Below are 11,556 nucleotides of genomic sequence, written 5' to 3' on the forward strand. Positions count from 1 at the left end.
AAAGTTTTACAAATAAATCAATACTTCCCTTTAACCCTTCAAATGCCCTGAGTGACCCACACATAATTTCTCCTTCAAATATAACTTATGTAAGCCAGGGGCAGCTATTTCCAAATCAGTACAATCAATGACCATCTTACAATTGCTAAATACTGAGAAAGATTCTGGCATTGATGTTCTGTTTTTCTCTCGAGATGGTACAGTGATTAGGCAATCTTCCCACAGTAGTTTATGGAGTACATGTGTAAATGTTTCCATTCCTTTACAATAGGAAGTTTAACGAATCCGAAATCAAATTGACGAAAACAATTGCAAGATGTATGATTCATGTTGAAAGAGCGAATGCCCGTTTAATGGACTTTAAGACTCTCAACTTCATCCCACCTTATCTTCGATGCTATTCGGACAAAATTCTTCAACTGTGTGCTGGATTGGTGAATCCTCAACCCTCATTGATAAAAGAGATAAGAGACACTGTGGATATGGAATGATAGTTTTTTGTAAGAAAATATGTAATTTCATAAAACATTTTAGTGAACATAAAAGTTCCATATGCAAAGGAGACTCATTTAAGTTTTTTGTGGCTTCTATCACACTCATGAAAACATTATTTATTGATTTTAAATCATGCTGTATTTTTTTTCATCATGGAAAGTTTTAATAGATTATAAATGTACAATATGAAATATAAAAGTATATCTAGTTTATCTCTTGATTAAACTAGAACCTGTGAGATTTTAAATAAAGGTTACTATTAATTATAGAAGATCATTCACAATTGAAGGGATTAGGTGCTTCACATAAAATTCCTTTAAAGTTTGCCAGCCCATTCTGGATCTTTCTTGATATGCAGAACCAGAGTGTCCTTTGTAGTCCAGACAAAAAAAAAGCACAGATATTCAGTCAGGTGTAAGTGACCTTGAACTTGGTGCCAATATGAATGCTCTTTGTTTAGTTCATATTCTCCTTTCTCATTCTTTGTGATGTAGAAGTTGTCAGAGGCAACAGCTTTTGCTATTGTATTATCCTTATGGGTAAACGGTGCATTTTATTTCAAGAGGGTCATTATTTCCAATAAGAACATCAGGGGAGACTCCCAACATTCCTTCCATTTGTAGCCATAGACCAGTATCTTCCACTGGGAGTTCTGTAAGTTCCTGGAAGGCTCTCTTGGCCTCATTTTCATTTACAACACCCCAGTTAATTGATTGAACCCTTGATAGGTCATACTGCCTAAGAACTCTCTTTATCTGGGAAAGGGTAACCCGTTTGCAATTGAGAACTGGGCCAAAATTACTTGCTGTAAGTCTTCCCTTTCGAAGCATATGCCACGTGGGATTGTCACGTTGACCAATTGTTCTCTCGTGGACAGTTTTCCGTTGGTATTTATCGATCTTTAATCTTTCAACCAAAAAAGCTTTCTTATTTCCTTCATTGTTTATAAACTCCTCTGAAGTAACAATACTTTCCACAGTGGGTATTGGCAATTGATTGTTGACTTCTGGTTCGGGTGAAAGAATCCATAAAGTACCAGTAAAATTACCGTATCTCTTAAGCTCTCCATATAGCCAAGCACGATCTTCATCTGTTACTTCTCTTTTTAAGCAAATATACTCTTTCGGGGATGGATATATTTCTTCTACAGGCTTAATTTTGTCTGGAGGTTTTTGCTTTTTCCACTCACATTGGACGTCCGTTCTGCTTATATTATGGATACAATAAATTGCAAGAGCCGCAGCATGGCTACATTTATACTCTCCACGAGGAATATTACACTGCGTTGATGATATTTCACTGCCATGAAGGTTGATCTATTAAAAAAAAAAAGTCAAATAAATAACAAATCTAAAAATCTGAAGAATTAATTTTAATAAAGCGTCGTGTTCGCTATAGTTTTACTCACTGTGACTTTATAGGACTTGTTCTTCATGCTAGCTTGGACAGACCCTGGAATAATTCCGTCCGAATAATACAAAGACTCAATATGACCCGATTAGTAATGATTTTCGCCACGCTGAATCCTTGAGGGTTCATCAGAGAAGAAAGAAGTGAGTGAACTTATCGAAATAGCCGCCATCTTGAATCCACGCAGATTTGTTTTGTACCAGCAAAAAGTGTTTTCATGGTAACGTGACGTCACACTTTGGTACTCTATTGCGAAGAGTCTCGTCGAAAACGTGGAGAAGTAACCTAATTTAGGCACGTGCCAGCAATAAATGATCACTAAGACACAGGAAATCCGGTTTCAACTCCTGCCTGCATTAGATAATTGGAAAGAGACTTCATTAGCGAGGCAGTCAGCTAAGCATGTCTTGAAAACAACAGCTGAGTCATTTAAGTGCTTAGCAATCTGGTTTCACTTTTGAATGACGCATTTCTATTTACGTTTTCACCTTGCCCTGAGAACCCCTCAAAGCGCAGTGCACGCAAAGCCAGTCAACTGTTTCGTAAATATCAAGCTACTGGTGAGGTGCCAGGTTCTAGTGCATGTAAGAAGTTTGAGAGCAATTGCGTAAGTGCAAAGGCAAGGTTTTTTCAAAGAGAAGTCCTGGCTAAGCATAGTTATGAAATTTGGGGGCACGCCGGGTTGTTTTCTCAAAATAAAGTATCACCTTTTCAATACAACAAGGAATAGGAGGGGCGTGGGTGGGGAAAGCAACCGGCACTCTATGTCCTCCCCCCCCCCCCCCCCGCATCAGCAACCTTGTTCTTGTGCACATGTTTCGAAATCGACTTTGATATAGCCTAAACGACGCTTAATCGATCAGTCCCGAAAATTGGCGATGGTTCGGTAGCAATGACGGGGAAAAGACTAACCATGCCACGCGCGTGGTCGACACAAATCTTGCATCCCGCAAACTGTATCCGCGGCTCGTGGAGACAAAAGAAACGCCTCATTACAAATTCAAGCAAAATGGACACAAAAGTCGTTGATTCCGTCAAAGGCACCAATCACAGATGTGTCACTTGCATCATAATTTATCAGCACACTGTCAATTAGGATCGCGTTATTATTTAAACCCTCATTACTTTGTTTAGCTTTCCGTGTGCTTTTTGCGAGGTCAGTCGCCGAAACTCGTGTTATTTCTAACTATTAGAGCAAAAAATTTTGGATTTACCAAAAATCTTGGTCTCTGCCATGTGAGTTAACCAATGAACGAACAGTCTGGGTTAAGCTAAAGGATCGCGCACATGTATTTATATTTATTAATAACAGGCACGCACCAATCCACGTGTCCTTGGCTTTTCCTGCTACGACAATGTCTTTCATGGTTTTCTTTCAGTTATTAACAATTAAACCGCCTCCATGAATCATTTCATACTAGTTTATGCACCATTTTGACTTAGGTGTGTTAGGTCTCGCAGAAATCCGCTCAAGCTCTTGGAAATCTAGGATCTGCGTCTTGCAAATCGTACAAAAATAACACTTAGAAGAGACCGAACATTCCTTTGTAAAAATTGCAAAATTAGAGGTCCAATTTTTCCATGAGTTAGCGATTATTTCGCATCAGATTTCATAGGTTTCCTTTGTATGGAGTGAGAGATCGATCAGTGAGCTTCATTCTTGTTTGAATGAGAAATGTGAAAAACGTGACTTCGCGGTGATGTCCTTAAAATTTGAACTTCGTGTGCGATCCGCGTGAGGATAAAATACGCACGTTGTTTGCATGAATTATAGACCTACACCTTAACTTTGTCTTCGACAATAGCTGAACAATCTGGTCAATCTCTGCATTTCGGCCATCTCCATCGGTTTCATTCAATCCTTGAAATTTCAACGCCATCGAAATAAATTCTTTGCTCTTACTGATTTCAATCTCACATATCTCTTACGTTGTAGCCAAAATGCCTGTTTCTTCTTTTTTATCCTCTAATGTCGAATGCACATTTTCGTGACAAGTGTGCGATATTACAATACACCTACATAAGTTTCACTCACGGTGATGCAAGCTCGGTTACCACCGTTTCGTCTTGACCGGTTATCGATCCTTAACGGCTGTAGCGGCTGATTATCATGATGCAAGGAATGATAAGTGGAAATATTCGATAGAGTAGCAACTTAAGGGCAAAGGCAAAAGCTATCCCACTGGGTAAATGTCAAGCGTCCGAAGATTTGTAACTACAGATCATTGTAGCTCATATCACGTCCAATTCATAACTGAAAGCAAATTACAAGAATATAAAGTACTTTAAATATCATAAAGGTCTATGAGTGAAGTGTTGAAGAATGTTCTCTCGGCTTTCATAAGGACCGCTGACCTAGCCGGTTTCATTTAAGATGGGTCAGTAATAACGCTATGGAAAAAAACCAAGATAAGTAAAAGGTTGTTGAGGGTCAGAAATTTGAAAATTTTTTTGAAATGTTTAGTTGAAGAAAGTTAAAATGAATAACGATTACAAGAACTCAACATGGGCTAACATTATTCTTGAGGGTTGTTGTACTTGAGCGTATGTGGGAACGCATAAGTTTCTTTCATTTGTTCCAGCTTCCTGATGTTTTGAACTTGCTATTTATTTTTGGGAGCGTCAATTGATTAGTGTAATTCAACAAAAGAGTTTATGTTCTTGGGAACAGCTTTGTTTTGGGCCCCTCTCAAAGGCTTTTTAACCCTTTCCTTGCGGCGACATTGACAGTTTCATGCCGATGTCGAACAAAAAGCACCTCTTTTACTATACCGTTCGGTTGCGGAATTATCATTAAAGGAGGACGAGGACACAAGCCGTTAGAAATTCTGAAAAACACAAGAACTAATGTGCGTTTGTTTATACTTTCAGTTGCCTGATCATAAGCAGCTATCTTGGTGTGGTTCTTGGTTCTCTGTGATAGCAAAGTAAGTTTTGCTTTGGCAAAAGATAGCGGCTTCTGCAAAGGAAATCAGGTCTTTTCTTTTTGTTTTTGGTAGGGTTGGGAAACTTATTCACTTAAGTGGGACCTTTCGTTTATTTCGGATAGAGCTAAAGAACGGTTGTTTCGAGCTTGCTTTTGCATTACTGTTATTCCTGTAATAGGACTAAGTCGAGGCTGCAAACATTGAGTTCGACCAATATCCACGCGGGGCCGGTTTGCGCCCATAAATTCCATCTGATCGAGAATTTTTCTACCCATAGTTTTTTGATGATCTAAGATCATTGCACCCAGGTAAGTGTCTCAATTCCAAAATCTCCGCCTACTACGCTGAAAACGAGCGATTTGTACCATCATTTCCAAGTTCGTTTCTTCCTACCTATGCTTTGAATGTGCAGACTGGGCAAGGCGACGGAAGGGGCTAGAGTCTGAGGCCAATTCTCTTTCTACCGAGAGTGGTTCGGTTGATTTATCTACAACACTTAGCTTATCCCCACAGTGACATCTGACCTTAATTCATTGTCCCGTTCAAACAATCAGACAGCGAGGTGACACGAAATCAAATTAACAACATTCTAACGAAATTGTCATATATTCATCAAGCAGTCACGCAATGATCCAGATCTAGAGAAAATAATGTTAATATCCCATTATTTTCATTTATTAAAGGAAAGCTTTATGGTGCATTAAAATCTAGAAATGTGGGTTGATTGAATAATGGCCCTTCATACTAAAAAGTGTTAATTTTAACTGTTGTTTAAAAAAGGCTTCATGAAAGGGATGTTACAAAGGCTTTGAGCCTTGGGATGTCGAGGGGGAAACTTACTTGAGTAAACTCGGTGAGCAGAAACTACCAAAAGTCTTGGATCTCGAAGCTTTCTTCTTTAATGTATCATCCTTGCCTCTACAAACTATTGCTGATTTATTCAAACTTAATTCAAATTGCAACTACGACTAACCCTCTGTATTAGCAAAAACCAAAGCGCTCATAGTCTCATTACACCTGTTCTGTATATATGCGAGATAAGGGCACACGCATAAGACCAAGTGATAGACAATCAAGTGGTTTGAGGAGGCACAGAAAAGCGTTAGGAAACGATTTGTCGAGACTTTCAATCACAATCTGAATCCATTTGCTGCTCTGCATTTCCTGACTGGCTGATTTATTCTGGTTGTAATTCGTAGCCAGAGTGACTTGGCCAATGAATGAAGGGAAGATGGTGCTTCTCCTCGACGTTCTGTAGGTGTTTAATGGTTTTCTCCACGGCCCTCTTTAGTTCGGTCAAATTAGGAACATCCACTGGCCTGTAAATGTCAAACAAAGAGTTCTTATCTCTTTTTTATTTCCAAGGAATGTTTCAAAGCCAAAAAGGGTTTATACCTTACAACCGGACTCGGTTTTGATAAACAGATGGCAACTATTTTGTTACTTACACAACTTTCATTCCAGCTTTTTGCATAATTTCCAGCGCCCTTTTGTTGTCCCCTTCAAGACTCTTAGGCCATATAAAGTACAACCTCTTTACTTTGGCCTGCAACAAAATTGTCACGGCTTAGTCAAATACGAGATACAATGAATATATGAAGTTCATATATTTTTTTTAGTCAAATACGTTGGAACTTGATTAATTTCATTTCCCAGCTCTTATCAAATAAAGACGTTAGAAGTTCCATTGTAATGGTCAGAGGTTTTCCAAAAACAAGATGTCGGCTTGTTTACTATTTTAGTAATGGTCCTTTGGACAGAAATGGAGAAAGATGAAGAATTAAGTTACCAATAAAGAAGTGGCATGAATGGCCGGGAACGTGTTGGGTCTAAGCCTGGTAATTTGGGTCTGCCGACTTACCTGAGGGTCCTTGATACGAAATTGACCACCGATGGAGCTATTCTGAGGCCATAGTAATATAAAGTTTTCAGTGAGACAGAATATCATAGGGGAATATCGTACTTTTGAAGTAATGGTGTTTCCTCATGAAATGACCTTCACAGCGCTGAAAGGAGCAGTTTTATAAACTTTAGCCTCCGTTGCGCGATTTTCACCTGGGCAAGATTTTTTACGGCATAAAGGCATAAAAATCGTGCCCTTCGCTCCATCGAAGGCAAATAGCATTTGTCAATGCAGAAACCTGCATCGAGTCATTTTGCATGTTACTCCTTACACCTCTCGGATATCCATTACATGCCAGTGCTGATACCTGAAAGTTGAAGCCCAAAGATTATTTTTCGATTTTATGTTGACTCCAAGAAGTAAATGGTCCGTTAAATGCAAATACTTCAAACATAACCAAACTGAAAGGACCTAGGATTTTTGCAAGAAGCCGATACGACTGTTAAATGCAAAATAGGGCTCAATGTCTAAAAATCGCAATGGCTGCGGTCACACCACAGACTTTTGCATTTGGGAAATGACACCTGATGATAGTCCACCCACGTAAAACTTAAATTTTCGTACACGATTTATATGTTCCTTGTCAATCTTTAGAGGGATGTGAGCTAAAACCAATTTTAAGGCCCATCTTATTTTCGCATTGTTTCACTTAAATCACTGCTATGTTTTTGTTTAAGTTTGCCCTAAATGTCTTTTTGGTCCTTTATCTATGGACGACCTAAACTGGGTAGCTTGAAATTTTCCAATACATACCTTGAAGGTTGTAGAATCAATCAAGGCAACTCCTTGCGGATTTTCCAACGCTCTTGTGCTGGCCATGAGGGCCAAGAAGAGAACGTAATCTAGTCAGCTATCCTGTAGGATCTACAAATTCGAAGTCAAACAATTTGATTTACCACAGAATATATGTGCCACGCTCCGATGCTACTACTGCACCTCAAAGACTTAATGGTGAGTTATAAAGCCATTAGCAACATTCCTAGCATTGAATTAAAATGTGTCAGTAGCGTGCAGAAAAGGAAGCTCTAAATAATCCCTTCCCTTGAGGTAAGAATTAATTACCTCGTCCTTTTTAAACTCTCTTGGCCATGGACTTTTCAGATCCTTTCGCCTTCTATGTTTTGTTATCTTCCACAAATCTGGATACGTTCCATTTGCTTTAACCGGCAGTTGTTGCTTTTGCATTTGTTTCATAACGTTTTCAGGCTTGTTAATCAAGTCTACTTTGAATTCTTCCGATGCTGTATCCTCAACTCGCCTTACATGCTCTGTTATCTTCCGCAAATCTTGATACGTTCCATTTGCGTCAACCGGCAGTTGTTGCTTTTGCATTTGTTTCGTTGCGTTTTCAAGCTTGTTTATCAAGTCCACTTTGAATATTTCCAATGTTGTATCCTCAACTCGCCTTATATGCCCTGTTATTTTCCGCAAATCTTGATAAATTGCTTCAAATTGCATTTGTTTCCTAATGTTTTCAAGCTTGTTAATCAAGTCTACTTTGAATTTTTCCAATGTTGTATCCTCAATTCGTTTTATATGCTCTGTTATATTCCGCAAATCTTGATTAATTACTTAAAATTGTAATTTGTGCTATAACGTTTTCAAGCCTGTCAATCAAGTCTACTTTGAATTCTTTCAATGTTGTATCCTCATCTCGCTCTAGAAGCCTAAAGTGCGCAATGAGATCTCGCCGTTAATCAAAGAAAATTTTAATGCAAATATGGGAAAAAAGCGACAGTTACAGTTAATAAAAACAAGGGAAAACTATTTTCTTCCTTGCGTGCATGGCAGCTACGAGCAAGGGTGTTGCAGTGGTGAGAGCGATCGCCTCCCATCGGGTTCGATTCCCTTACCCGGTGTCACATTATATCCGAAGCTTAAGATCTGTCAACGGTTATAGCGAGTTAGTGTGTGAAAAGAAGGGTTTATCTGTCGCATTTGTTTAGTTCAAAATGGCACTACGTATACGACGACAAACTATCGATGTTCTGCCATTTAAGTTTTATTTTTTCTATGCTTTTTAAGCATGGTGATGTTATTTAGTGTATATTTTCATACAGGCTCCAAATGATAACCTACAATAGGACTCGCCCTCAAAGTTTTTCGGTATACAATAACGCATCCCACTTGCAGAACCGGGTCTTTCGACCTCATGGAGACACAAAAGGCGATATTCCTGTAGTAGGGACCTTACGCAACCACGACGGCGACGGCAGCGAGAACGTGGAAAAAAAAGATATCTAATTGGCAGAACAATAGCTCAGCACGTGCGTTTTGAAACTTTGTACATTTCTTAGCCGTCCTATGCAAAATAACAACGTGAAATCGCCAAAATTTGCGTCGTTTGCGAACCGAAACCTCGACGGGAAATTATTTTAATTCACATTTGGAACTCAACGCTACTTTTATACGTCATGCTAAAGTTGAGCTGGGGCGCCGTATGAGACAGTAAGCTCCTGCAACCATTTTGAAATTCTAACTAAGAGTAGAAATTCATTTTTAATCGAAGTCTTATTTGGCGTTTCCGTTCTGACTGCTTAAGGTCCTTAGTATTCGACCCAGGATGGCCGCTAACAATGGGAGACAAAAAAAAAGTGATGGAAAATTCTAAGTTCGTTTGGTGCATAGAGAAAATAAAAGAAAATAGGATCTCTTAGAAAATATCATTCATCAGGTGATGATGTGATGAGAAGGAGACAAAGAAAGATTTTGAGGTCAGTCGAAAAAGTGCGGTGAGAAAACCGGTCAATTCTGTGCTAATTCACCCAACAATAAAACAACCACAAAATACAGAACCATTTTCACGGAGGATGATGAATTTTCAGCGGGCAACCAGCACTGTTTATTAATGATAAACAATTAACATGATAAAAGTGTAAGCACAGCTATTACAGAAACAAACGAAAACAAACGAAAAAAATCACCGGGCGCTGGACTTCCTAACTCGTGCAAAAAGAAAGAACTTGGTTCTAAGAAATAATGCGGCAAAAGAATCCTACCGAAAAAACACACAGAAATAAGCTAGGCGAAATAAAAACTTGGGAAGCGCCGACGAGCACAACAGGAGGAAAAAACCCCGACGCACTCGCTGCAGAAACAACGGGGGAAAATCCTGGCCCTATGGTGGACAACGCTTCCCGACCAGCCGGGCTCGGTCAGAAAATGAAACGAAAGATTAAAGACCTTGGCAGGCCCGTAACCAGGATTTTATGTGGGGGGGTGGGGGGGGGGGGCTGCTAACGGGGCCAAAGTGGACCAAACTACTGAAATGTATTTTGTATTGTCTGATCCGTTCATTTAGGAAAGTAACAATACATGAGAAACTGTAACGGCGAAGTACACGGTAGGAACTTAATATTGCATTTGTCGAATACAGCTGTTTGAATTAAGTTACAAAGGACTAATTTTACGATGTAAAATAATACGTCAAACTACTGCGAAACTTATCCCTCAGAATAGTCTCGAGCTCTAGCCTCCGTGGGTGTTTGGTGATAAACAGATTTACCATCTCATCCAAAAAAATTTTTAACTTGATAATGTATGTGCATTAATGCGAGGGACGACTGCCTTTCCTGGCCCATGCATGCCCTGTTATATGTATGCAGCCGCCTTAAAGAACTCGCACTTCTTTCACATTCACAGCTCTTTGTAGGGATTGTGGCGCATATCTTGAGGAGCGCATATATATTTGGAAAGAGATCATCATCGCACTCCTTAAGAGCTTTGACTGCTGCATTTGGCCTGTCTTCCTTCGGTTTTGAGGAGTATATGAAAGAAATAAGAAACGGTATGCACTGTTATCTCTCACTTACCCATTTGTGGAATTTGTTGTGTAATTTTGGAATATCCCAGAATTAATCAAGTTAGTTAACTATGTTCCACCTGATCTGGAATCGAAGAAGTTCTTGACGTAAAAGCTCCGGCGACGGGAGATCACCTTTGTAGGTGTTGATGACCTCATCGGCGTTTGGTAAATCACCGGCGGGCCCTGTCACACAGCACTGACGGTACGAGACAGAGGAGGATTGACGCCAACACAAACAGATCTGTTTGGAGGAAAGAAGAGCCTCAATACTTCAGTAGAACAAAGAAATGAACGAGCTGATGGGGAGGTAAAAGAAAAAGGCAGCAATTCAAAAGAGATTTAACCCGAAAACTCATTACCGGAAAATTGCTCATCCAGTTCAGCTTTGATATGATTAATTAGTGGAACGGCCACGTTCCGCTGATAGTACTGCTCGGGATTGTCAGTAAGGGCATTGCAACGATGGGTCTGGCGATCAGCCACCCATGGACATGTTAGGGGCACCATCGTACCTCTGACCCCTCGCGTTCTTTATTTCCAGACCAAGACCTTGCAAAGTAGACACTATCGTTTCCGCTATTACCTCGCCGGTTATTCGAAGCAGATAAATAAAGGCAATAAAGTCCTCCCTGACATCGTTGTTCTTGTCAATAAAGCGTGCACCCAACGCTAGTTGCTCTTTGTTGTAACTCGTTACCTCGTCCGCCATTATACTGTAGAGCTTGGCAGCCTTGGTTTCCTCTAGCAGATTCTTTTAATATCATATCCTGTCCAATAACTTCAATTATCTCACTTTGGATCAAGGGCGACATGTAAGTGATGCTGCTGCTGGAGAGTTGGATATTATCTAAGTGTTGTTTCAAAATGCCGTCGTGCAAAGCCGCTAAGAAATTGCCTGTACTTCCACAATTGTCTTCGTTCAAGACCTCGTTATCTCTACGCAGGGCAATATATTGTCGACCACGGAAAAGTATGGCTTCTGAAACACATTTATAACGATGTACCTATTTCTGATA

The 11,556-nt window shown here is 39.7% G+C and overlaps 1 protein-coding gene across 1 annotated transcript; it reads right to left on the reverse strand.

Annotated features, from left to right (window-relative positions):
* Positions 1-708: 708 nt before the first annotated feature.
* LOC148720042 (uncharacterized) lies at positions 709-7,554 on the reverse strand. The gene is made up of 6 exons (XM_088737559.1): positions 7,489-7,554; positions 6,694-6,735; positions 6,281-6,378; positions 4,678-4,733; positions 3,941-4,059; positions 709-1,811 (listed from the first exon to the last, which is right to left on the reverse strand). Exons 1-6 carry the CDS (start codon positions 7,552-7,554, stop codon positions 1,029-1,031), a joined length of 1,164 nt encoding a protein of 387 aa, XP_088593685.1. The 3' UTR covers positions 709-1,028.
* Positions 7,555-11,556: the final 4,002 nt, after the last annotated feature.

This window comes from Stylophora pistillata, chromosome 11 (genome assembly GCF_964205215.1).
Source record: "Stylophora pistillata chromosome 11, jaStyPist1.2, whole genome shotgun sequence".
NCBI classification, from domain to species: domain Eukaryota; kingdom Metazoa; phylum Cnidaria; class Anthozoa; order Scleractinia; family Pocilloporidae; genus Stylophora; species Stylophora pistillata.

Excerpts from the sequence above, each read along its gene's own strand:
- LOC148720042 (XM_088737559.1), bottom strand. The coding sequence starts at position 7,554 with ATGGCCAGCACAAGAGCGTTGGAAAATCCGCAAGGAGTTGCCTTGATT. Across the intron at positions 6,379-6,693 it reads TTCGTATCAAGGACCCTCAG|GCCAAAGTAAAGAGGTTGTA; the intron begins GTAAGTCGGCAG and ends ATTTTGTTGCAG. Across the intron at positions 1,812-3,940 it reads GTAACCGAGCTTGCATCACC|ATCAACCTTCATGGCAGTGA; the intron begins GTGAGTGAAACT and ends TTTTTTTAATAG.